Genomic DNA, 24,930 nt, shown 5'->3' with positions numbered 1-24,930 from the left:
TTTTTTTTTTTTTTTTTTTTTTTTAAAGATTTTATTTCTTTATTTTTCCCCCCAAAGCCCCAGTAGATAGCTGTGTGTCATAGCTGCACATCCTTCTAGTTGCTGTATGTGGGATGTGGCCTCAGCATGGCCGGAGAAGTGGTGCGTCGGTGCGAGCCCGGGATCCGAACCCGGGTGGCCAGCAGTGGAGCGCGCTCACTTAACCACCAAGCCACGGGGCCGGCCCTGTCTTGTGGTTTTAATTTGCGTTTTCTTAAGGATTAATGGTGTCGAACATCTTTTCATGTGCTTATTAGCCATTCATATATATCTTTGTTCAAATATATTTTCAAATCTATTGTCCATTTTTTGTCTTGCTTATCTTCCTATTAAGAGTCTTATATATTATAGATACAAGTCCTTCATCTGATATATGATTTGCAAATAATTTCTCCCAGTCTGTGACTTTTCATTGTCTTATTGGTGTCTTTTGAAGTATAAGTTTTTCAGTCTGATAAAATTCAGTTTATCAATTTTTTTCTGTTATGGATTGTGCTTTTGGTCTTAAATCTGTTTTTTCTAAAAGTTTTCTAGTTTTACCTCTTACATTTAGGTCTGTGATCTATTTTGAGTTAATTTTTGTGTATGGTGTGACATAGAGGTCTAAGTGCATTGTTGTAATTTCTTGAGTTGAAATGAAATATTCTAGTCAGCTTCTGGTAAGTCCTTCACAAAAGAATAGTTCTCTGTCTCCTGGAAGCATCTTTGTATTCTAATATATGTACACTCTTGAGAGAGACCACCTGGGGCCATGAGTGATCGGGCTGCCACCCAGCCAGCCAGATCAGCGGAATGAATCTGAGAATCTCTGGGGCAACGTGTCAAGCCAGATTGCCCTCTCATCCAGCATTCTGTGGATTAAGATCCATGACCAAATGAAAGAAATTACCCATAATACCTGTGTTTCTGTTTACTCTGTTCCCTTGCTGTCTTGTACCTAGTAAGCACTCACTTGATGTTATTTGATTTGATATTGAGAAAGGTGAACTTGATGACCTTGTAGGTGTGTACTTTGATGAGTCTTCTAACACTTAGCTACTCTGAGTATGGTCCCTGCCCCAGACCTACTGAATCAGATTCTGTATTTTAACAAGCTCCCCAAATGATTTGTGTGTTCACTAAGTTTGATAAACACTAGTCTAGAGTGGAGCAAACTACAGCCTGCAGACCACACCCAGTTGCTGACTGTTTTTGTAAATAAAGTTTTATTGGAACACAGCTACACCCATTTCTTTACATATTATTTATATCATATGTGGCTGCTTTCTTCCTACAGTGGCAGAGTGGTTCAGTAGTTGAGAAAGAGACCATAAGGCCTTCAAAGCCTAAAATATTACCTTGCCCTTTACAGAGATAGTTTGCCAACCCCCGGACTTGGGAAAAAGAGGGAAAGTTCTCAAATGGTGATATGTGGTGGAAAGATGACTGGGAGTTCAAGATATTATCTGGGTCAGAACAGAGCCTGACAAAGGGGCAGACTAAGCCATTTATAGAACTTAGACATCTATACACATACACACACCTCATCTGTTAAAATTAGCATGCATCTTAGCTAAAAGAAAATAGGAAAGATTGAAATGAAATCAGTGAGAATGTTAACAAAAATGAACCTCATACCTAAACATCTATGTTATACTGATAAAAATTTAGATATGTAAGCAATATAACCAAATATAACTAAATAACCAATATGACATAGACTTATGCACTCAGAGAGACATACCAACAAACAAGCCCTCTTCACTTTCATACAAATACTTCTCTCTCCTTTTTTTATTTTTTATTTATTTATTTTTTTGTGAGGAGATCAGCCCTGTGCTAACATCTGCCAATCCTCCTCTTTTTTTGCTGAGGAAGACTGGCCCTGGGCTAACATCTCTGCCCGTCTTCCTCCACTTTATATGGGACGCCGCCACAGCATGGCTTGCCAAGCAGTGAGTTGGTGCGCGCCCGGATCCCAACTGGCAAACCCCTGCTGCAGCGGAGCGCACGCCCTTAACCGTTTGCGCCACCGGCAGGCCCCTCTCTCTCCTTTTTTTAAAAAAACTTTTGATTTGGAATAATTTTAGATTTATAAGAGAAATGCAAAGATATTACAGAGAATTTCTGTATGTGGATTTTTAATTATACCTTAGGATAGATTCCTGAGACTGAAATGCTTGAGTTAAAAGGTAGAATCATTTTTTTGATTTTTTTGTTGCATTCAACCAGGTAACACTGTAGAAAATTTGTAACAATTTAAGGGATTACTAACAACATATAGGTATACATATCTATTTCCTTATAGACCTATCAGCATTTTTTTCTAGTTTAATACACATAAAGGGAGGAAATGAAAGAAGTCAGTGTGCTAAATGTTTTACAAGAATTATATCATTCACCTCATTTAATCTTTGCCGCCACTCTGTGAGGGAGATTTACTCCCTGTTGACAGTGCAAGGGCTGGGTGCCAGAGGCCCCTGGGGTTACAGCCAGAGGGCAGATACCAAAGGTCAAGTCCTAGAAGGTTGTAGAAATCCAAACCAGGTCATTAAGAACCCAGGCCAGAGAAGGAATAGGAGCCAAGGCACTGGATCCAGGGGGCAGAGACCCAGGAAAGCCTGAGCTAGATTGGTTCAATGGGAGGGCCTTTCAATGAATTCCAAAACATCTCTTCAGTGCCCTTTTTTGTGTGTGTGTGTGAGTGAGGAAGATCAGCCCTGAGCTAACACCCATGCCAATCTGCCTCTTTTTTTTGCTGAGGAAGACCGGCCCTGGGCTAACTTCTGTGCCCTTCTTCCTCTACTTTATATGGGACGCCGCCACAGCATGGCTTGACATGCGGCGCGTCGATGTGCGCCAGGGATCGGAACCTGTGAACCCTTGGGCTGCCAAAGCAGAGCGCGTGCACTTAACTGCTGCACCACCAGGCAGGCCCCTCTTCAGTGCCCTTTTATAGGATCCAGCCAGGGCTTTGTGAGTGGACCAGGTTCATTTCAAGGTACCAGAAGAGAATAGACAGGGGCCAGCCCCGTGGCTTAGCGGTTAAGCACGCGCACTCCGCTACTGGAGGCCCGGGTTCGGATCCCGGCGCGCACTGACGCACCACTTGTCCAGCCCTGCTGAGGCCATGTCCCACATACAGCAACTAGAAGGATGTGCAACTATGACATACAACTATCTACTGGGGCTTTGGGGAGAAAAAGGAGGAGGATTGGCAATAGATGTTAGCTCAGGGCTGATCTTCCTCACAAAAAAAAAAAGAAGAAAATAGACACTAGGCTAGCCTCTTGACATTTTAGAGTTTATCGATCACATTAATGTTTAAAAAATAAAGTTGTGCGGCCAGCCCGGTGGCCTAGTGGTTAAATTTCGCCCACTCCACTTCAGCGGCCCAGGGTTTGCAGGTTCGGATCCCGGGTGTGGACCTACACACCACTCATCAAACCATGCTGTGATGACATCCCACATACAAAATAGAGGAAGATTGGCACAGGTGTTAGCTCAGAGACAATCTTCCTCAAGCAAAAAGAGGAAGGTTGGCAACAGATGTTATTAGCTCAGGGCCAATCTTCCTCACCAAAAAAAAAAAGGATAACCAACTTTTTGTGGTGAGAATCGGGGGATTGGGATAGGCAGGAAAGGCTCCACTGAGGAAAAGGTGACGTATTATCATAATGACATTAGCCAACACTTACAGAGCACTCACCATGTGCCAACTGCCAGGTGCTGTTCTGAGAATGTTACCTATACTAACTCCTCCAATCTTCACAACCGGGAAGTAAGTACTATTATTATTCCCATTGTACCTCAGACTGAGTACAAAAAGATTCAGTGACTTGCCCAGGATCACAAAGCTAGTAAGAGTCGAGTCAACCTCCAGTTCATGCTTTTGACTATTATAGTGTATGAGTACTGTACATTTTCTTGGTGGAAATTTGCTTTTTAACTTGGGGAATTTTATTTCAATCACTTTTATGGGGCAGAATTAAATGTTTTTGTCTGATATTGCCTTAGTGTGTGTGTGTCTGTGTGTCTAACAATGTTACGACTCTGGGGTACATAGAAAGCATTTAGAGCTAGAAAGGGTGTTAGCCATCATTGGCTTTCATTTTTATTTCTACTTTCAGTTCCAAAAACTTCATACTCTACTGTTTTCATGCAGTGAATTGTTTGGTATTTTCCAAATTAATTGTGCAGCAGCATTAGAAAAGGGAATATTGACTTGATCATTCCCAAAGCTACCTGAAGTTGATGCTTATTAAGCTCAAATGAACATTTAATGATGCTAACACACTGAGTGAGGCAAAGAGGCCGTGTAATAAATTAGAGACAGCATTATATTAGGAGTCAGGAGACCAGAATTCAGGGCTTCACTCTACACCTCAGATCGTCAGTTTTCCCATCTGCAAAATGAAGGGAGTGTACGTGAGGGATGACAGATACAGGGTGCATATGCTGCCACACCCTGCTTCCTAACCCACGACTGACATTACTAATCATTCATGGTATCCTTTTGTTCTGAACCTGAAAACAATGCCAGAATCCTTCCCAACACAGTGCTCAAAGCAGCTAGTAAAGTTAGTCACAGTTGGCACCCAAGTTGCAATCTATTTGTCATCTTTGGATATGACAGTCTCTGAAGACTCTTCCCGTTCTCCCAGAAATACACCATTAGAAATATGAAAACTGTGCCTGACTCAATCTGTATGTACTTCAGTCTTTCCAGTCTCTCTTTTCTCTAGGCATTACGTTTATGTCACACAGGGACATGGGACACTGATCTGTTCATATTCTTCTGTGAATCTACCCACCTCCCTAGTCTTGGCCTTTAGGCAGCCTAGCACTCTGTGTAATGCTTTCCCCAGTGAAGTTTCCTTTCATTATTCTTCCTTGATTTTTCATGGAAGCTCTTGGGTGCGGAATCTCCTAACTTCCTGGCAGTCAAAACATCTTCCCCTTGGGGCCGGCCCGGTGGCGCAAGCGGTTAAGTGCCCACGCTCCGCTGCGGTGGCCCGGGGTTTGCCGGTTCGGATCCTGGGCGCGCACTGACACACTGCTTGGCAGGCCATGCTGTGGCAGGCGTCCCATATAAAGTGGAGGAAGATGGGCATGGATGTTAGCCCAGGGCCAGTCTTCCTCAGCAAAAAAAGAGGAGGATTGGCAGATGTTAGCACAGGGCTGATCTCTCCACACACACACAAAAAATCTTCCCCAGCGTTGTGTGTTGTTGAATGCAAAGAGTTTATAGACAGAGGAAGTTCACACCTGCTCCCTGACCACTCCCAGCGCTTGTCTAAGCGTATTCCTTCTCATTGCCCAACCTCGGTTTCATAATTTTGTGATCTCCCACCTCCCTGATGATGATTAGTAACCAGGACAGGTGCTTACAGCATTCATCTTCAGTTCTCAAACATGTGCTTGTCTCGGAGTCTCCACATTGTATATTTTGGCATTGTATGTTTTATAATAGAAACAATTGACAGTTTTGCCTGTCCACTTTATTACCAGTATGTAATCCTACCATTATAAATTGTGTCGTTGTTCATGAGTGTGCAAAAAAACCGATGTATTCAAGTCTTTAGATGCCTTCAGTTACTATTTTCAAGACTTACATCCTAATGAGTATTAGTTCAACACGTCCTTATTTGTCATCCTTGCTCTTGAAGTCAGTGAGAAGGAATGCTGGGCTTCTGGGGTGGAAACCAATTTGATCCTTTGGTGTAACATCTCAATGGAGTCATCTTACATCTCATTTTACCACTTAATGCGACCAGGGCGTTTAAAGGCAAAGGTTTGGCCATGAGTACCTTTGAGGCAATATATATATATTTTTTAACCTGGCAGTTGGAATCCAGGGTATAGGATTATAATGTCTAACTTTCATAAAGATGTTTTTAAATAGCTTTGCTGAAAGGGAATAGAAGAAAGGATGGTAATCTTAATTTATTAGTCACCTGCTGTAATTTACTGGCAATAATTTGTAAGAAGAATAAAAGCTGTACTTAATACCGAGTGATTAAACAACACAGAGTATGTTGCAATCCCACCTACAGTAGTGAACTTATCTTCCTGGAAAAGGGAGTGAATGACCACAGGGCCTCTGCCGTGGCACAGCTGTCGTATCCCTGGCCGAGCTGTTCTAGCTAACATCCTGTTCTGCACACTGAATGAACGCAGCAGCCCCAGGCTTGGCCAGACTGGGCCTGGCTCTTTCTAGTTCTTAATGTTTGAAATTGTTGTGAGATAACCACCTGTCCCATAGGGTTTAGGAAATAAGAGATGAGCTGAGAGGGCAAAAAATATAGTATAAAACTTAGTCCAAATATTATCCTATAATCTGTTGCTATTTTTCTGTAAAATTATTCCAAATTTTAAAAGTTCATTTAAGAACTATTGTTAACCTTGGTCTTGGGCACTGATTTTCACAGATATTTACAAAATATGAACATGATATTGTCAGATGAGCTAATGAGGCAGCTCTGATGCTCCCGATGAAAGAAGCAGTGACCGTTGGAATATTTTGTGCTCTTTTGCATGGATTTCTTCAAAATCTATATTAAGTATAAGAGAAACAAACATTAGATTCAATACAACTGAATTAGAAATAAAAGCACAATCATGAACCCCTGAATTATGGGGATAAGTTAGGGGGGTCATGGATCCGTGCATGTGCTTGGCCTCTGAGCTGCATCTCACCTCTGACACAAAGTAATCCAGGGACTGTGGGTGTCTTAACACCCCTAAACTTCAATTTGCGTGTCCCTAAAATGGAGATAACAGAAGTACCTGCCTCAGAGAATTAAGTTCAATAATATATGTAAATTGCTTGGTACAGGACCTTATAGGACTTGTTTAGAGGGCCTTGTTAGAGGACTTTGACCAATACTTGATATAACTACTGCTGCTTCCAACATAAGGAAAGAAACTCTTCACTATAGATCTTGTCTCCCTTGTCCATAAAATAAAGTTCATATTCCTTAGCGTGACTTCTTTTTTTTTTTTTAAAGATTTTATTTATTTATTTTTTTTTTCCCCCAAAGCCCCAGTAGATAGTTGTATGTCATAGCTGCACATCCCTCTAGTTGCCGTATGTGGGACACGGCCTCAGCATGGCCGGAGAAGTGGTGCGTCGATGCGCGCCCGGGATCCGAACCCGGGCCGCCAGCAGCGGAGTGCGCGCACTTGACCGCTAAGCCACGGGGCCGGCCCATCCTTAGTGTGACTTTTTTTTTTTTTTTTTGGATTTTTTTTTTTTTTTGGATTTTTTGTTTATTGCAGTAACATTGATTTATGACATTTTTTTTTTTTTTTTTTTTTTTAAAGATTTTATTTATTTTATTTTTCCCCCCAAAGCCCCAGTGGATAGTTGTATGTCGTAGCTGCACATCCTTCTAGTTGCTGTATGCGGGACTCGGCCTCAGGATGAACGGAGAAGTGGTGCCTCGACGCGCACCCGGGATCCGAACCCGGGCCACCAGCATCGCAGCGCGCGCACCTAACCACCAAGCCACAGGGCCGGCCCTGATTTATGACATTGTAAAAATTTCAGGTGTACATCATTGTACTTCTATTTCTGCATAGATTACATCATGTTCACCACCAAAATACTAATTACAACCCATCACCACACACATGTACCGAATTATCCCTTTCACCCTCCTCCCTCCCCCCTTCCCCTCTGGTAACCACCAATCCAATCTCTGTCCCTATGTTTTTGTTTATTGTTGTTATTATCTACTACTTAATGAAGGAAATCATACGGTATTTGACTTTCTCCCTCTGACTTATTTCACTTTGCATTATACCCTCAATGTCCATCCACGTTGTCACAAATGGCTGGATTTCATCGTTTCTTATGGCTGAGTAGTATTCCATTGTGTATATATACCACAGCTTTTTTATCCATTCGTCCCTTGATGGGCACTTAGGAGATTCCTCAAAAAATCAAGGATAGAACTACTATATGATCCAGCTATTCCACTGTTGGGTATTTATCCAAAGAACTTGAAAACACCAATTTGTAAAGGTACATGCACCCCTGTGTTCATTGCAGCGTTATTGACAATAGCCAAGACTTGGAAACTTAGTGTGACTTATAAAGCCAATTTTATCTCATGCGACACTCAATTTCCTGCGACCATTCTTCTTGCCCCCTGAACTGCAACTGCAGTGAACTTTCCAGAGCTTTCATATCCCTGTTTTCTCTGCCTCATAGTTTCTCCCGATGGATCATTCTTCAAGATCTTGCTTAAATGCCTCTTCTCCGGGAAGCTGTTGCCAACTCTCCTGCTGTGTTCCTTGTCCCTCCCTTCTGTGCAGCACAGACAGAAACCTGTCCCAGTTATACCTCATCACCTTGTACTGCTGTTCCTTGTTTACTATCTAGCACCTTTGCTAGGTGTAACGATCAGAAGATCAGAAATCATTACTTCTTCATCTCCATATTTTCCTTCTGGGTGTTGACACACAGTTGGTGGCCAACAAGACTGATGAATCGATGGAATGAATATGAGTAGAAGTACTGTGGATACCCAAAAATATTTTGGAAGATAACTAATGAAAATTTGTGTTTAGTTATTTATTAGAACCTCATTTAGTTCGTAGAAGTGAAAACCAATGTTATCAGAAGACATTTTATTTTTTTCTGGTTCATCTATAGAACACATTTAATATGATTCTTTGAGAAATTTGATCTTGCTTTTTTGTTGTTCTTTCATCCTTCAGGTTCTAGCTACAGCCATCCGTTGCCATAACTTTTGAACTGTATTTGGAAAAATACTGGCCAGAAAAAAAAAATGATAAAATTTTTCCTTATGGTGAATAAACAAGGGCAGACTCGACTTTCTAAGTACTATGAACATGTGGAGATTAATAAGCGTACACTTCTGGAAACAGAAGTCATAAAGAGCTGTCTCTCTCGATCCAATGAACAAGTAAGTTTCTGATTCTCTCTTTTATCTCTGCATTCAGCTCAGCAGTGGCAGATCTGTTCTTACTGAATCTCAAGAGCCATTGTTTTCTTTGAACTACATTCTTTCAACAGCTGTTAGGAAAAATAACAAATGAAGTGAAATGAAGACTGAAGCATAGCTCTCTTCACATCCCCTTAAGGAAAATAAAAACCAGGAAAAGTCTTGGGTTCATATTTAGGTCAGCTTATTTGTCTCAATGCATTGTGGAAGTGGCAGCTCAAATTTACTCCTGCTAATAGACATATCTTCTTTTTTTGTTCATATGAATTCACCCCTTGGAACACTTAGGAGCGGCTGTAGCAGGTGGTTTTCTTTAAACCAAAAGAGGAGGGTCAGATGACCTATATAGAGGTGAACACTCAAGGCCCATTTTGTGCCAAAGGATAATAATATGATTCTCATGTGGAGTGTGGTTTTTTTCTGCTTATCATTTTTGTAAATTTACCACCAATATAATACCAGAACTAGTGATTTAAAAACAAAGCAAACTTGGGCTGCCCCGTGGCTTAGCGGTTAAGCGTGCACGCTCTGCTACTGGCGGCCCTGGTTTGGATCCTGGGCGTGCACCGACGCACCGCTTGTCCGGCCATGCTGAGGCCGCGTCCCACATACAGCAACTAGAAGGATGTGCAACTATGACATACAACTATCTACTGGGGCTTTGGGGGGAAAAAAAAAGGAGGATTGGCAATAGATGTTAGCTCAGAGCTGGTCTCCCTCAGCAAAAAGAGGAGGATTGGCATGGATGTTAGCTCAGGGCTGATCTTCCTCACAAAAAGAAACCCAAAGCGAACTTGATTTGAACTTGTTTTATTTTACTATGTAGATGGGAGAAATGGAAGTTAAAAATGTATATGAAACAACAAATCTATCCATTCTGCCAAAATTGAGGTTAAATTAAATCATTAAAATAATAATAAATAGGAATTTTTAAAACTGTGTCTATTTTTACAAAGAACTTTAACTGGAGAGTTAATCTAGGTCCTAAACTTTGAATCCATTGGAAATCACTAAACAAACTGAGGCAAAAATCAGAAAGCTTGTTTAAATCACCTATTAATTTTGCCGATTCTCCATTTCACTGCATACGTAGAAAGGCTCGCTGTGGGAACCGCTGCTAAGTCTTAAAATGTTAAGCTACATCAGTGCTCAGAAGTTACTTGTTGAAGCTGTTTCCCTTGGCGTCTAAATTGATTTTCCAGTTGGAACGTCTCTGAGTCCTCTTTGAATTACCACTTGGGCCTGCCATGGCCCACACTGCTTCACATAGTTGTCAGAAGGAAACAGAAACTATTAAAGGGCCATATTAATAGCCACATACTTTAAAGGTAAACAAACTCCAGAAGCATTCCTGTTGGACCCTGTCTGCAGAAGGCAGGCGCTCTACCATTTCAAACACCGATTTCACTGAGAGGTTACCCTTTGAAATATATGCTTTGGAATGAATGAGTGATATTTTTGAAGCATTCTAAATTAGTTTAGATTTTTAAAGGGAACCCATTGGGCTTTTGGCCTAATCAAGCACCGAAGTAACACGATCTCAGCTTAGTTTTTATTTTATCCACAAAGGTGCTTTGATACTTTTTTTCTTCATGTCAGAAACTCCTGAGAGGCTTTGAAATATGTTCCTCAGTTCTTTCAATTAGGTGTGTTTCCTTGAAAGAGCCAACTGAGCAGAAATCACGCTGGCTCTACAGTGAGCCAAAAGCTGCAGAATGGTCCTGTGCTTATCACCTTTATCCTAATTTTAAATGAAAGCCTCAAATCCCTCCATTTTCTAGATTGTCAGATGGCTTTCCCATGGAAGAAATTCCATAATCAAAATTTTCAGCTTCACTCCAGGTGCATCCGGGCACCCGAGAGCAACATACCTCAGTGCAGGAAGCCAACAGTTCGTGCTCAGTCACATTTGGTCAAGCACCCCCAAAATCCAAAGGAGGGCAACACTGTGCCTTCAGCCTGCTATCCAACTCCTGTCCCCCCAGAGCCTTACCATTACTCTTTGTGCAAAGGCTTTAGGGGAGAGATGAATGGGAGGGGAGTTGGTTTATCCATAAGTCAGTGGTAGTGAGCTAGTTATTAATTCATATCAAGCAGTGTTTACAATAGGAGATTTTGTCTAGCATCTGCCACACAAAAGCTATCTTTAAATAATTTATAAAAGAGTCTACATTGATCCTTTTCATGGGTCTAGGAAAAAGAAGTCAAGATTTTTTTTGCATGTGTATATGGTACATGTATTTGGCTCTTCAATAACTATTTACATAGTATAGAACTGAATCTCTAATTACTTTCAGGAGAGCCTAGGGGAGGTGGACAGAAGAAAATCTTCTTTATTGTGTTGGCTTATTTTCACATTGGAGGCAGTTTAAAATGCTGATTATTGGGGCCGGGCTGGTGACGTAGTGGTTAAGTTTGTGCACTCCTCTTTGGCGGCCCAGGGTTTGCAGGTTTGGATCCCGGGCATGGACCTACACACCACTCGTCCAGCCATGCTGTGGCAGCATCCCATATACAAAATAAAGGAAGACTGGCACAGATGTAAGCTCAGGGACAATCTTCCTCAAGCAAAAAAAAACAGAAAATGCTGATTATTCAGGAGCTTTGCCTGCTGAGTTCCACACACAGCGAAACAAAGGAAAGGGAAGGAGTACAGGTGGGCACCCATGTGAACACTCAGGCTTTTCCCAAGACCACTTCTCCACCTCCCACTGGAGATGCTTCCTAGCAGTCCCTTGAATAGTGTGAGGAGAAGGCCAACAAAGATTGTGTGACATTTTAATGTTGTGTATTTCTAGGAATGTGTTGAGATATTCAAATCAGAACCTTAAAACTATGCATGCCGTTTTGAAGAAATCCCTGTCAACCGTAGGAATTAATATCTAATTGTGTTTTGTCTAGTGCTCTTTCATTGAATATAAGGATTTTAAGCTGATATATCGGCAGTACGCAGCTCTGTTCATTGTGGTTGGAGTTAATGACACTGAGGTAAGATAATAGAATAGCCTGTGGAAAATGCAGGAAAATTAGGAATAACAGTCTGATTTTTATTCCTCCTTATATTGATATTTTCTTCCCTCTTGCCTCCCTAAGAATTATCTTGACTCTTGAAGGATCTGGGTTTCTATCGAGGCTGGGGAAAGCTGTGTAGAAGAGAAATACTTAGGATTTTTCTTAGATTAGATGAGCAGCTTGTGGAGAAGCACAAAGCCACAGAATGCCTTCCTCAGCCCTAAGCAATGCCAGTGTCCTGCCCTTGTTGTGTGTGGCACAGGGGGCAGCTTAGACAAGTAGAGGCCAATCAGTTGTGGCATTAAACACAGGCTGACGTATCAGAAGCCAGAGCAAACTATAAATATGATTGTGTTGTGATTACGTCTCCTCAGATGTGGTTCACTTTTTCAGAAACATCAGTCCCAGATCAACAGCACCTATGGCCATGGAATCCCTGAAAGGGTGTTTAAGATGTAAATACTTTGAAATCCCAGTTGATTGTTTTTTAACTGTGAACCACACTTTGAGGGGGTTTCCGCATCTTCACACGTGGAAAAGTGATGGCATGAAGAACCTGGAAAATGGCGTCGGCCAGTTGGTGGTGAAGTCAGGGAGTAAAGCTAGACTCAATCTGGTTTCAGTCCAGCTAGATTCATCATGCACTTCTAAAAATATCTTAGTGGTTAAGGTTTTCTACATTGCCCCTATTGATACGCTTCTTTTAAACAAGTGAGTCATAGAACTATTCCGAATACTTGTCGGTGGGAAGCTACTTTGCTCACATTATCTGTTTACCAAGCCACGTGCTCTAACACCTAGTTGCTGCCTGGGCAGCTCTGTGTCTGGTTTACACATGGGCTGTGCTAAAACTAATCGCACCTTCCTTTTTTATTTCAGAATGAGATGGCAATTTATGAATTCATCCATAACTTTGTGGAAGTTTTAGATGAGTACTTCAGCCGAGTGGTAAGTCTAATGACTAAAAAATGGTTTTCATCCTCAACCCAATTTCCCAGAAATGGATCTATATCAAGAACATGTGTTAATATAGAGCTTTAATATGTAAAAGTTAAAATTCAAATGAGGCCAAATTCTCTTTACCTTTCCTTCTGGCTCACCCAAAGTGTTACAAACCTTTGCATGCCTTAGATCTTTATAAAGAACCAATTCTACAAGACTAAGAAAATCTTATGCCTTTCTCTCAATTAAGAGATTTTGCTATCTAACTTTCTCTCTTTTCTTCTTTCTGCGGCTTCCCCCCCTAAGATACCAGGACACTTTTTAGAACCATTTTCATCCAAACCCTTGCTTTGAAGGTCAGAACCAACTCCCCTAAGAAACACATGCGTTCCTTTCCAACAGTCCTTTTTTATTCAAACAGCTATATTGAAATATAATTTACATACCATACAGTTCGCCCATGTAAAGTGTATAGTTTTTAGTATTTACAAAGAGCTGTGCAACCATCACCACAATCAATTTTAGAATAGTTCATCACCCCAAAAAGAAACACCATGCCCATGAGCACTTCCTTCCCAATTATCCCCCTCCACCTGCTCCAGGCCCTTGGTAACCACTAATCTACTTTCTGTCTCTATAAGTTTGCCTGTTCTAGACGTTTTATATAAACAGAATTGTACAATATGTAGTCTTTTGTGACTGGCTCTTATTACTTAGCATAATGTTTTCAAGACTCATTCATGTTGTAGCATGCATCAGTACTTCTTTCCTTTTTATTGCCGAATAACATTCCACTGTATGGATATACCACATTTTGTTTATCCATTCATCAGTTGATGGACACTTGGATTATTTATACTTTTTGGCTACTATGAATAATGCTGCTATGAACATTCACATATACGTTTTTGTGTGGAATCACATTTTCAGTTCTCTTGGGTGGATTGCACCTAAGAGTGGAATTGCTGGGTGATGTGGTAACTCCATGTTTAACATTTGATGAACTGCCAAACTGTTTTCCAAAGTGACTCCATGATTTAAATTCCCATTGGTAGTATATGAGGGTTCTAATTTTTCCACATCCTCACCAAAACTTGTTATCTTTTTTTTGGTGAGGAAGATTGGCCCTGAGCTAACATCTGTTGCCAATCTTCCTCTTTTTTTGCTTGGGGAAAATTATCCCTGAGCCAACATCTGTGCCAATCTTCCTCCATTTTGAATGTGGAATGCCACCACAGCATGGTCTGATGAGCGGTGTGTAGGTCTGCACCTGGGATCTGCTAACCTCGAGCTGCCAAAGTGGAGCATGCGAACTTTACCACCACGCCAGTGGGCTGGCCCCTCTATCTTTTTGATTATAGCCATCCTAGTGGGTATGAAGTGGTATAGAGGCCAATCAGTTGTGGTTTTGATTTGCATTTCACTAATGGATAATAAAGTTGAGCATCTTTTCATGTGTTTATTGGCCTTCCGTATGTCTTCTTTGGAGAAATGTGTTCAAATCCTTTGCCCATTTTTCAATTACATTATTTGTCTTTTTATTATTGAGTTGTAAGAGTTCTTTATGTATTCTGAATACAAATCTCTTATCAGATATGATTTGAAAATATTTTCTCCCATTCGGTGGTTTTCTTTTCACTTCCTTGATGTTGTCCTTTGGAGCACAATAGTTTTTAATTTTGATGAAGTTCAATTAATCTATTTTTTCTTTTATTCCTTATGCTCTTGGTGTCATGTCTAAAAAGGCTTTGCCTAACCTGTGGTCATGAAGATTTACTCCTGTGTTTTCTTCTTAGAGGTTTATAGTTTTAGCTCCTACATTTAGGTCTTTGATCCATTTTGAGTAATTTTAGTATACTGTGTGAAGTAGGAGTCTAACTTTATTATTTTGCATGTGGATATCCAATTGTCCCAACACCATTTGTTGAAAAGACTTCTTTCCCCCTATTGAATTGTGTTGGCACCCTTGTCAAAAATCAAAAATCACTTGACCAGGGGCTGGCCCAGTGGCGTAGTGGTTAAATTTGAGCGCTCCACTTCGGTGGCCCAGGGTTCACAGATTCGGATCCCAGGCACGGACCTACACACCGCTTGTCAAGCTGTGCTGTGGTGGCATCCCATAGAAAGTAGAGGAAGATGGACACAGATGTTAGCCCAGGGCCAATCTTCCTCAGCAAAAAGAGGAGGATTGGCAACAGATGTTAGCTCACAGCTAATCTTCCTCACCGAAAAGAAAAGAAAAGAAAAAATCAATTGACCACATTGGGCTAGCCCAGTGGCGTAGTGGTTAAGTTTGCACACTCCACATCGGTGGCCTGGGGTTCGCAGGTTCAGATCCCAGGGGCAGACCTGCACACTGCTCATCAAGCCATGCTGTGGCAGCATCCTATATACAAAATAGAGGAAGATGGGCACAGACGTTATCTCAGGGACCATCTTCCTCAAGCAAAAAGAGGAAGATTGGCAACAGATGTTAGCTCAAGGGCACTCTTCCTCACCAAAAAAAATCAATTGACCATAAATGCAAGGGTTTATTTCTGGACTTTCAGTTCTGTTCTAATGATCTGTATGTTTATCCGTCTGCTAGTACCACACTATCTTGATGACTTTAGCTCTGTAGTTAGTTTGAAATCCAACAGTCTTAAAAAAGAACCAGTGAAGATGTTTTACTGTGCTACCGCAGGCCCTCCAGAGCCTTGGTTAGACATTCTTGAGAAGTAGTAGAGGCACAAGCTGATTTGTCAAAGTTGTTTTGTTTATTTCATTTTGCTTTTAAATAAACGGACTGGGAAGGAACTGTTTCCAAGCTGCTTCTTCCTGAGGCAGTGAGTGGCGTCTGCGCCATCATTAGTAATATTTTAGTGCACTAAAGCCTGCTAAGGGCAAAACTCATGTTAAGAAGCTATATCTTCAGCCTGACTCCTAATGCCAGAAGTAAAGTTTGGCAAACTCCATCATGGAACAATCAGCTGGCCTGTCTTCATTGCCTTAGTGCAGTGGCTCTCAAAGTGTGGTTCCTGGACTGGCAGCATCAGCATCACCTGGGAACTTGTTAGAAATACAAATTCTGGGCCCACCCCAAAGTACTGAATGAGAAACTCTGGTTGAGGCCCAGCAATCTGTTTTAACAAGCCTTCCAGGTGATTCTGATGCATGCTTAAGTTTGAGAACCACTGTTTTTATGCGTGAGGCTTGCTGTCAGCCATTTCCTAATTCAGGAGTTGGAAAGCTGCCTAGTGGCCTACAACGTGGTAGTGCATCTAGTTAGGAAGGGGTTGGTGCCCTCCAGAGCTGAAAGAGGGCAAGAGGTCAGCTGTTCCACACACTGGCCTTGAGGGGACAGGGGACACTGACACCGGCTTTAAAATCCATCTTTGTGGGGCTGGCCCCGCGGCTTAGCGGTTAAGTGCACGCACTCTGCTACTGGCGGCCTGGGTTAGGATCCTGGGCACGCACCCACACACTGCTTGTCCGGCCATGCTGAGGCCGCATCCCACGTACAGCAACTAGAAGGATGTACAACTATGACGTACAACTACCTACTGGGCCTTTGGGGATAAAAAGGGAAAAAAAAGAAGGAGGATTGGCAATAGATGTTAGCTCAGGGCTGGTCACCCTCAGCAAAAAAAAAGAGGAGGATTGGCATGGATGTTAGCTCAGGGCTGATCTTCCTCACACACACACAAAAAATCCACCTTTGTATTGATCGCTTGGAGAGAGCACCATATACCAGCACTGTCCAATGGAACTTTCTGCAGTGATAGAAATGTTCTATACCTGTGCCAGCCAATACGGTAGACACTAGCCACATGTGCCTCTTGAACACTTGAAATGTGATTAGTGTAAATGAGGAGTCGAAATTTTAATTTTATTTCATTTTAATTAATTTAACATTAAATCGCCACATGAGGCTGTGGTCACCATATTCAACAGCATAGCTCTGGCTTCTGTTTCTCTCCTAACGACACTCTCTTAAGACAGGCTGGTTCCGGGCCGGCCCCGTGGCTTAGCGGTTAAGTGCTCGCGCTCTGCTGCTGGCGGCCCGGGTTCGGATCCCGGGCGCGCACCGACACGCCACTTCTCCGGCTATGCTTAGGCCGCGTCCCACATACAGCAACTAGAAGGATGTGCAGCTGTGACATACAACTATCTACTGGGGCTTTGGGGGGAAAAAAATAAATAAATAAAATCTTTAAAAAAAAAAAAAAAAGGCTGGTTCCAAGTCAGCATCTGTGATTCAGAGCTGGCCATGATTAGCCACTTTAAGGCAACACCTATTAAGAAGAATATAATTTCACAAAATAGCAATATTTTAAACCTGGAAGAATAAAGAGTGGGTACAAGCACCATCATTGCTAAGGTTTCTAAAATTATTATTATTATATTTGGTAACTGAGAATAAATAGCAGCTTGCTGAATTCTAGCTGTAATTCTAGGGAGAGAGTCAGTGACCACATAACCACAGAAGTAAAGATTAGAATTTAATTTAAACTGAGGGATTATACAGGACTTGGACAGTACTAAGGGATGACCTGGTTTCAGATGACAATAGCAAAAAGAAGAGAAAGAGGAGGGAAAATAGTACCATGGGAAAGAAAATAGAATTTGTCCCACTCGTGGAGAATGCCTTGTCATCTAAGATTTATTTTTAGGTTTGTGAGTTTTAAACATTCTTTCTGGGGCTATTTTTAATCTTAGAGTTTCCAGATCTTAAATTTGGAGATCAGCCTCACGCTGTCTGGGCTAAAAGAGGCATCTCAGCATCAGAGGATGCAGTTTTGCAAGAGAAGAGGCCTCTTGCTGTTGAGGAAGTGGGATCAGGGCTGTCAGGGCCACCCCTGACAAAGCTTAAGTCCTTTCAAATGTCAGTTTAACTCTGTTTAATTTTTTCTCCCTCTGTGACTTTTTCATGACTTAAATATCTATGTTCATTGAAAAAAACTAAAAATACACATAAGCAAAAAGAAAGGGGAGAAGAGCATGAGTAAGCCCATCACTTATTGATGCACACTGTTAGCTACCTTTCCTCTAGGCTTTATACATCTGTCTATATCTATCTATGTCTACATCTATCCCTCTCTATGTGTATATACATGGGATAATACTGTGTATGCCATTTTATAACTTGCTTTTTTACTTAACGATGGTCAATACTTATATATCTACATCCTTATTTGTGGATCTGCTGTAATTTATTTAACTAGTCCCCCTTCGATAGACACTTAGCTTGTTTTCAATAATTTGCCACTATAAACATTACTCTGAACATCCTATCACACATCGTTGTGGCATTATCTAATTATTTCCTTAGAATAAACTTCTAGAAATAAAATTGATGGATTCAAAGGGTATGCATATTATTAAGGTTTTTGATACACGTACCAAATCACCTATCATCTGTAATGGTTGAGTTAGTTTATTCCCTCTGTGTTCTAAAGATAAATTGTTCTGGCCTGTAAAATTCCTCTAACCTGCAGCCTATTTTTTTTTTTAATCACAATCCCAAACTCAGGGCCTTCCCGCTCTCAGGCCTCTTCATACGGAGCAGCCTCTCCCACCTGCGGCCAGGCTTGCCACTGACTCTGCGAGGTGCCTTGTGTCCGCAATCTCCTTCTCATCTTTGTACTCTCTTCTCTTTTCCAGAGTGAATTAGATGTATCCTTTTTCAAGGCTGTGAGCCAAATTTTCCACAGTATTTGGCAAGGCACAGGCTAGTCCTATCAGGTAAGTACCATGGGGTAGGAAAACCATTCAGCAGAATCCAGAATCCAGACTGCTCATCAGCAACAACTCTAACAAGACAGCCAGAGGCACAGGTGTGCTGCAGAACCGCGCCCCCCGCCCTTTTTTAAAGACAATTCTTATTCAGATTCTTGTATTTTTCAGACAGAGCAATGCTAGGTAATAGTTAGTAATAGCTTATAGGGGCTGGCCCCATGGCTTAGCGGTTAAGTGCGCGCGCTCCGCTACTGTCCCGGGTTCAGATCCGGACGGGCACCAGCGCACTGCTTCTCCGGCCATGCTGAGGCCGCGTCCCACATACAGCAACTAGAAGGATGTGCAACTATGACATACAACTATCTACTGGGGCTTTGGGGGGAAAAAAAGGAGGAGGATTGGCAATAGATGTTAGCTCAGAGCCAGCCTTCCTCGGCAAAAAGAGGAGGATTGGCATGGATGTTAGCTCAGGGCTGATCTTCCTCACAAAAAAATAATAAAAAAATAATAGCTTATATATTAATTTAACTTCTTTTGAGCATATGGAATAGACCTTTTCAGAATTTAAATAACACAGCCAGAAACCACTTGGTCCTCCTAGAGAGAATGGATTATCATGGCTCCAGGTATAAATCTCCAGAAATTCCCCATGTGATCAGAATAAGGCCTTCGGGGATGATAAACTGGAGAGTTAAGTTGCCTGGCTTGTATTCAATTCCTTTTATAGCAGAGAAAGCTCTCCTTTTCTTCTCTTTCTTCTCCCTTTTAAATCAGAGTATCCAAGGGCCCCAGCAACAAGCGTGATTTGCGTAGAATACTGCAGGCCTGTGGATTTGGGCAGGAGCCCGCTGGGCATTGTGTGAGTGCTCCAGAGGCAAGTTGATTTTTAAGTTCGTATTTACTTCAAACATCTGCTTGCCACTTGAAAGCAATAAATAAAAGACTCGTTTGAGAAAATATCAGGATTGAATCTAAAATAGTAACATTAATTATAACAAATATATACATAAAATATATGTAATATATGATAAATATAGATTATTAATAACATGTTTATGTATATGTATAGATATATACCCTAATATGTGTGTATATTAGACACGTATGCGAGAGCCAGTATATTCTGGGAAATGGCCATTTACCTTTTACTATACTCAAAGAAGACGTCATCATGTTTGATAAACTTTGTTTGCAGGCTGCATGTGGATGCCTCTTTAAATTAACTGGGCAGATCTGAGTGCCCTCTAGTGGTGAGTGACCTAAATCTGTGATCCCTTTGACCTAAGAGACCCAAGACTAGGCTGCATATTAGGATGGATTTTTATTCAGCATGTAACCTTCCATTTTAACTAAGCTCTTTAAAGCAATTCAAAATAAATCTATTCCTTCTTGTTCAGGGGAATAAGAAAAATACCTTTTGATTTAAAAAGTCATCAGGAAGATAGCAAAAGCTAATAGACACTTCACTGGGAACCAGAAACCCAAGTTCTGCCTTCGGTCCTGCCACCAGCTGTGTGTGTTGGACAAGACACTCAACCCCCTCATCTCACAATGATAGAATTAGACGAGAAGAGCCTTAACACCCTCCCAGCCTTAATATTTGATGTTGCCATGACTCTAGGTAACTGAGCTGAGTTACCTCCACCCAGAACAGGGGAGAGAGTCTTACAGGTCTAGATATTCACAGAATTAAAGGGCATCAGATATAACGGGATATGTAGTATAGTTGGACTAGTTGTATTCGGAGTGTGTCTTACATGTTGACTAGATGTTTGCTAGAAGTAGAGATGGGTTTATTTCTCTTTGTATTCCTCTGCTGTTTAGCATAGGTCTGTGTAATGGGCTCCAGCATTCTGGTTTGAATTTAATTTCCACACCAAGGCACACAATCTTTTCTCCTCGTTTTATTTGGTTTCATTTTTGCCTTTCCTTCCTCTCTGACCGACTTATCTATTTACTATCCTGAGGAATTACTTAGGCATTTCCATCAGACAGATTAGGGATTTTGCATCATGTAGAGAAAGGAACTGAACCTCTCCAGACCTGGAAGTGTCTGTCTTTGCTCTAGGTGTAATTTCACATGGACCCCTGGGGGTCTGCAGGTAGAGCAGGTGGCGTGCAGGGCATCTCTTGGCCATCTTAAAGGGTTTCCACCCTCAGCCATCTGAAAAACATCAAATTAAAAACCCTTGGGCCTCATACTTAGTTCTTTTTTAACTATCATGTGTCCAGGGAGGACCTCCACACACCACTTACATAGCAGTAAGACAAGGGAGCCTTTTAGAGGTGCAGCCTCAGTGTCCTGCCTCCTCTGTACAGGGACACAGACCTCCTGCATCCCCACTCTGGTAGCAGGTAACCAGGAAGCTGCTGGAACAGTTAACCTTGTTCAGGTCTGCTCTGCCAGCAAAGCTTTCTTAGGCCTTGCAAAGTTGAAAACAAGCAACTGATAGAACTGTAACCTGGAGCTGGTTCTCCCAACACTCAGAGCACATAATCTTCTTTGTGTTGCCCAGGCTTAAGAAAGCCCTCCTTGTCAGCCCATATGGAAGAGACACAATTTACGGCTCGGTTTTGATGCAGCAACAGGAGGAGGGAAGTCAAAACCTCATGGAATTCCCAAGAAGCCCTTTACGCGTAGTCTTATCCTCCAGAAGCTTTACCACCCTGGAGCCTTTTCAGAATGGGCAGTTTTCCAGAGCCTGCACAGTTAGACTTTGAGAAATAAAATGCACCATTTACATTTCTCCCTAGCATGGGCTTGTTCTACTTCTAGTAAGACTAACATCACAGAGCAAGACAGATGGGATTTTAAAAAGAAATGACCTAAGCACAAGAAATCAGGACAGGAATTCTGGCTTGTTGAAAACGCTTCTGGGTGGAAACTCTGGTGCAGTGGTGTCAGGTGGGGCTGACTGCGCCCTTGGGACCAAGCACGTCAATGACCTAAATCATCCACATGCTGTGAATAGGCTCCTGTACACCCTTCACCTGCCACTTCACCCACTGGGCTGACGTGTTGCCGGAGGACTGATGAGGCCCTGCTTCTCCAGGGAAGGGCTACCCTGTCACACACTTTGGTAGACTTACTGAGGACTTCAAATTTTGTGATTAAGATGGTTTTTAGGAGCCAGCTGATGAGCTTCCCAAAATGTGCTCAGCTCTGGAGTCCCAGGTTTGCTGACAATTCATAATTCCAAGGAGCTGTCTCCACCCCCTCCTGCTAAACAGTCAAGGGATGGCGCCAGCGAACAGTGCCGTAGGGGGGAGATGCCCAGCTCCTCCTCGACTCAGTGCACGCCTGCTCTGTGTGTGAAGGTGCAGAAAACCTCAACAGGCTTTTTGGTATTTAAAGAGGCTTAAAGACTTGCTTTATTTTGGCCAGAATGGAATGCAGCAGTACTGCCTCTAGACCTGGACAACCAGGCTGTTTCCTGGGCCCTGTGCTTTAGAGGGCCCTACTCCAGCTCTCCATGGGGTTAGGACGCTTACCCAGAGCCTGCAGGGCCCCCCATCCACTTCGTGACCACCTTCCAGCTACCTTGGTCCCCAGAATTTACTGGGTGCCCAGACATCCCAGAGCCTGCTGCTAGGGCCTGTGCAAACCTCTCCTCCTCCAACCCGCACCCCAGGACTGGGGGCAAGAATGATTGAGAGGCTGGGATGGTAACTGGGGTATCCCACACGCATGCTTGGGAAGAGAAGTGGGGAGCAGGCTATGGTCCCTATTCATAGTCTTGTGTCCCCTCCCCCACAAATACAGGGTAGGCTTATAATCCAGAATGCTTACTTGATTCAAAAATATCTTTTAAAAAGAAATCTTTAGAAAACATTCACGTTTTTATTTTATAAGTCCCTAAAGCCAAAAGCCTGAGCAATTAATTCTAGAACCTTAAAGCTCATGTGGGTGATGTGAAAGTAGCCTGATTCATGCCCTCTTTACTGCAGTTGAGGGAGGGGGAGTAGGAAGGGCCTCCATCCTGCTTGTGCTCTCTGTGGCTCAGCTAGTTATTCAGCATGGTGCTCCCCCGAGGGACGAAGGCGCCCAGGCAACAGGAATCAGCACCACCAACATTGGCAGTCGGGCTCTGATCAGACCCAGGGCTCTCCTTCCTTCATTACCTTCCTAAATCCCAAACACCTTCAGAGGTCCAGACACCAGAATAGGGCTTCTCCAAGTAGGAGATCATTTCAGCTGGACTTATGAGAAATAACAAGAGTACTTGTTCAACTAGGGGCTATGGAAATACTGGCAAGAATAAAGAAATTCTCCAGGGAAGCCAGCCAACACTGTAGTAGCAGCTTCTAAATAAACTGAGATTTTCTCGATATTCTCTCACAAAGTTATAATAATTAAATCATCACAAAAAGATTTCTTCTGAGGTCTGATAGAACATGTGATTACATCAGGAATGGCTTGATAATATCAGAAAGTAGTAAACTAGCTCCTCTCTCCCTGAAGGTTACTTTTAGTGTCATTTGATTACTTTGCAGGTGGGAGAAACCTACAGAATCATCAGGTGAAAACCTCACTCTTTAGATGAAGAAGCCAAGGCCCAGAGAGGTTCTGTCATGTGTCCCAATGCATAGGGCTACTGTGGGGGCAGAGCTGGTGCCAGTCTCTGTGTTTCCAGGGCCCTTAACTTTTAAGTCTGTAAATTAGATATGAGATTAAACTCGACACATTTTTTAAATACTCATAATCATATGGAGTAGATCGTGGCAATTTAATCTCTAACAAAGCATTTATAACATGCCTGTTACTGTGCTGTCCTGGTGTTGTCAAAGCTTTTTCCCCAATTAGGGAAGGTGTTTACAGAACACCCATCTTTGGTTGGAGGAGTCAGAAATGATGGAAAATCTTTTTTTTTTTTTTTTGTGAGGAAGATCAGCCCTGAGCTAACATTCCATGCCAATTCTCCTCTTTTTTTGCTGAGGAAGACTGGCCCTGGGCTAACATCCATGCCCATCTTTCTCTACTTTATATGGGACGCGGCCTCAGTGTGGCCTGACAGCGGTGCGTCGTTGCGCACCCGGGATCCGAACCCCGGGCCGCCAGCAGCGGAGTGCACACACTTAACCGCTAAGCCACGGGGCCGGCCCCAAGAAATGATGGAAAATCTTAAAGAGAATATCTGAATGTCTTGATAAGAGCATGCTTTCCAAAAGTGGAGCTCACATTGAGATTTCTAAACATCTTTTTTTCCTTTTGAAAGGGCGTAAATTGAAAGCAGGGCTGCAAGGAGTGAGAGCCGGCCCGTGGGCCCGAGGGAATGTGTGCAGCTAGTCCAGTCTTCAGGAAGAGCAGGCACTGAGGGACGAGGGGCCAGGGCTCTCTCCAACAGGGGAGTCCTAGTCAGTGCTGTCGTGAGTCTCAGAATTCTGAACAGTCCCCAAGGGAGTCAGCCATTCACCTGGGAAACGGATGTGAATGTTCCAGATTAAACCATTCTACCTTCCAGTCTTTGTTGGCTCCCACTAGCCTTAGCCAGCTCTCAATTTCCTTTAAATGTGTTCTCTGAGTCCTTTAGGTGCCATATCCATCCGCTAATGTTCCTTTTGTTCCACGCTTCTGGGTTCTCTTTTTCTCAGGAATAGTGACAGCAAGTTGTGAAAAGCAACAGAGTTAGGGGAAAAAAACAAGAGAAATGACACGCTCGTCTGACCCAGTGCTGACTGTCATATTTGTGTAATTTTACATAAGCCTACATAAACTTTAAAAAAAAATTACACTTGGATGTCTCATTGCTCTCAGAATATGAATGGGTCTTTAAGGAAAACCTACTTTAAAAAAAACATATACTCCGTTCCAGTGGCCTAATTAACAAGAGACGAGGCTAAGCCTGAAAAGCACAGAAGATTGTGTTACAAGGTGAGTATATCCAGGACTATGCAGAATCTTCATGAGGATAGTCTTCTATACAACAGGATTCAATTTCCTGTGGGAACTGTGAACAGTGGCCCTTGGCAGCTTATCTAATTTCATGGGAAATTGAATTAAAGTATAAATAATGAGAGCAAATTTTTCCCACCCTACTTAGTGTATTAAAGAACTTTGCTTAGCTAGGATCCTAAAAAAATAAAAAATCAGAGAAGAAGACAAGGATCTGAGACCAAAATCGAGAGTTAGAAATCTTCATTTCGGGCCGGCTCCGTGGCTTAGCGGTTAAGTGTGTGCGCTCTGATGCTGGCGGCCCGGGTTCGGATCCCGGGAGCGCCCCGAGGCACCACTTCTCCGTCCAACGTGAGGCCGAGTCCCACGTAC

At 42.4% G+C, this 24,930-nt stretch overlaps 1 protein-coding gene across 6 annotated transcripts in view; it reads left to right on the top strand.

Annotated features, from left to right (window-relative positions):
- Positions 1–24,930, top strand: part of AP4S1 (adaptor related protein complex 4 subunit sigma 1) — a 44,736-nt gene that overhangs the window by 15,269 nt on the left and 4,537 nt on the right. For 4 of the 6 annotated variants that reach the window (XM_087423037.1, XM_014780434.2, XM_087423032.1 and 1 more), the window contains 4 exons: positions 8,746–8,954; positions 11,895–11,981; positions 12,885–12,953; positions 18,591–18,602. In XM_087423037.1, the coding sequence (XP_087279163.1) occupies positions 8,817–8,954; positions 11,895–11,981; positions 12,885–12,953; positions 18,591–18,602 (306 nt within the window). In that variant the 5' untranslated portion in view covers positions 8,746–8,816. Of the gene's footprint in view, positions 1–8,745; positions 8,955–11,894; positions 11,982–12,884; positions 12,954–18,590; positions 18,672–24,257; positions 24,538–24,930 lie in introns of those variants that run through there. The other 2 variants (XM_087423041.1, XM_087423044.1) reach the window with 2 other exon arrangements.

The sequence above is a fragment of the Ceratotherium simum genome, chromosome 3 (genome assembly GCF_057802395.1).
Source record: "Ceratotherium simum simum isolate JZ-2026a chromosome 3, ASM5780239v1, whole genome shotgun sequence".
Lineage (NCBI taxonomy): Eukaryota > Metazoa > Chordata > Mammalia > Perissodactyla > Rhinocerotidae > Ceratotherium > Ceratotherium simum.
The sequence above is the reverse complement of the archived record's forward strand: the minus strand, read 5'-3'. Positions and strand labels throughout refer to the sequence as shown.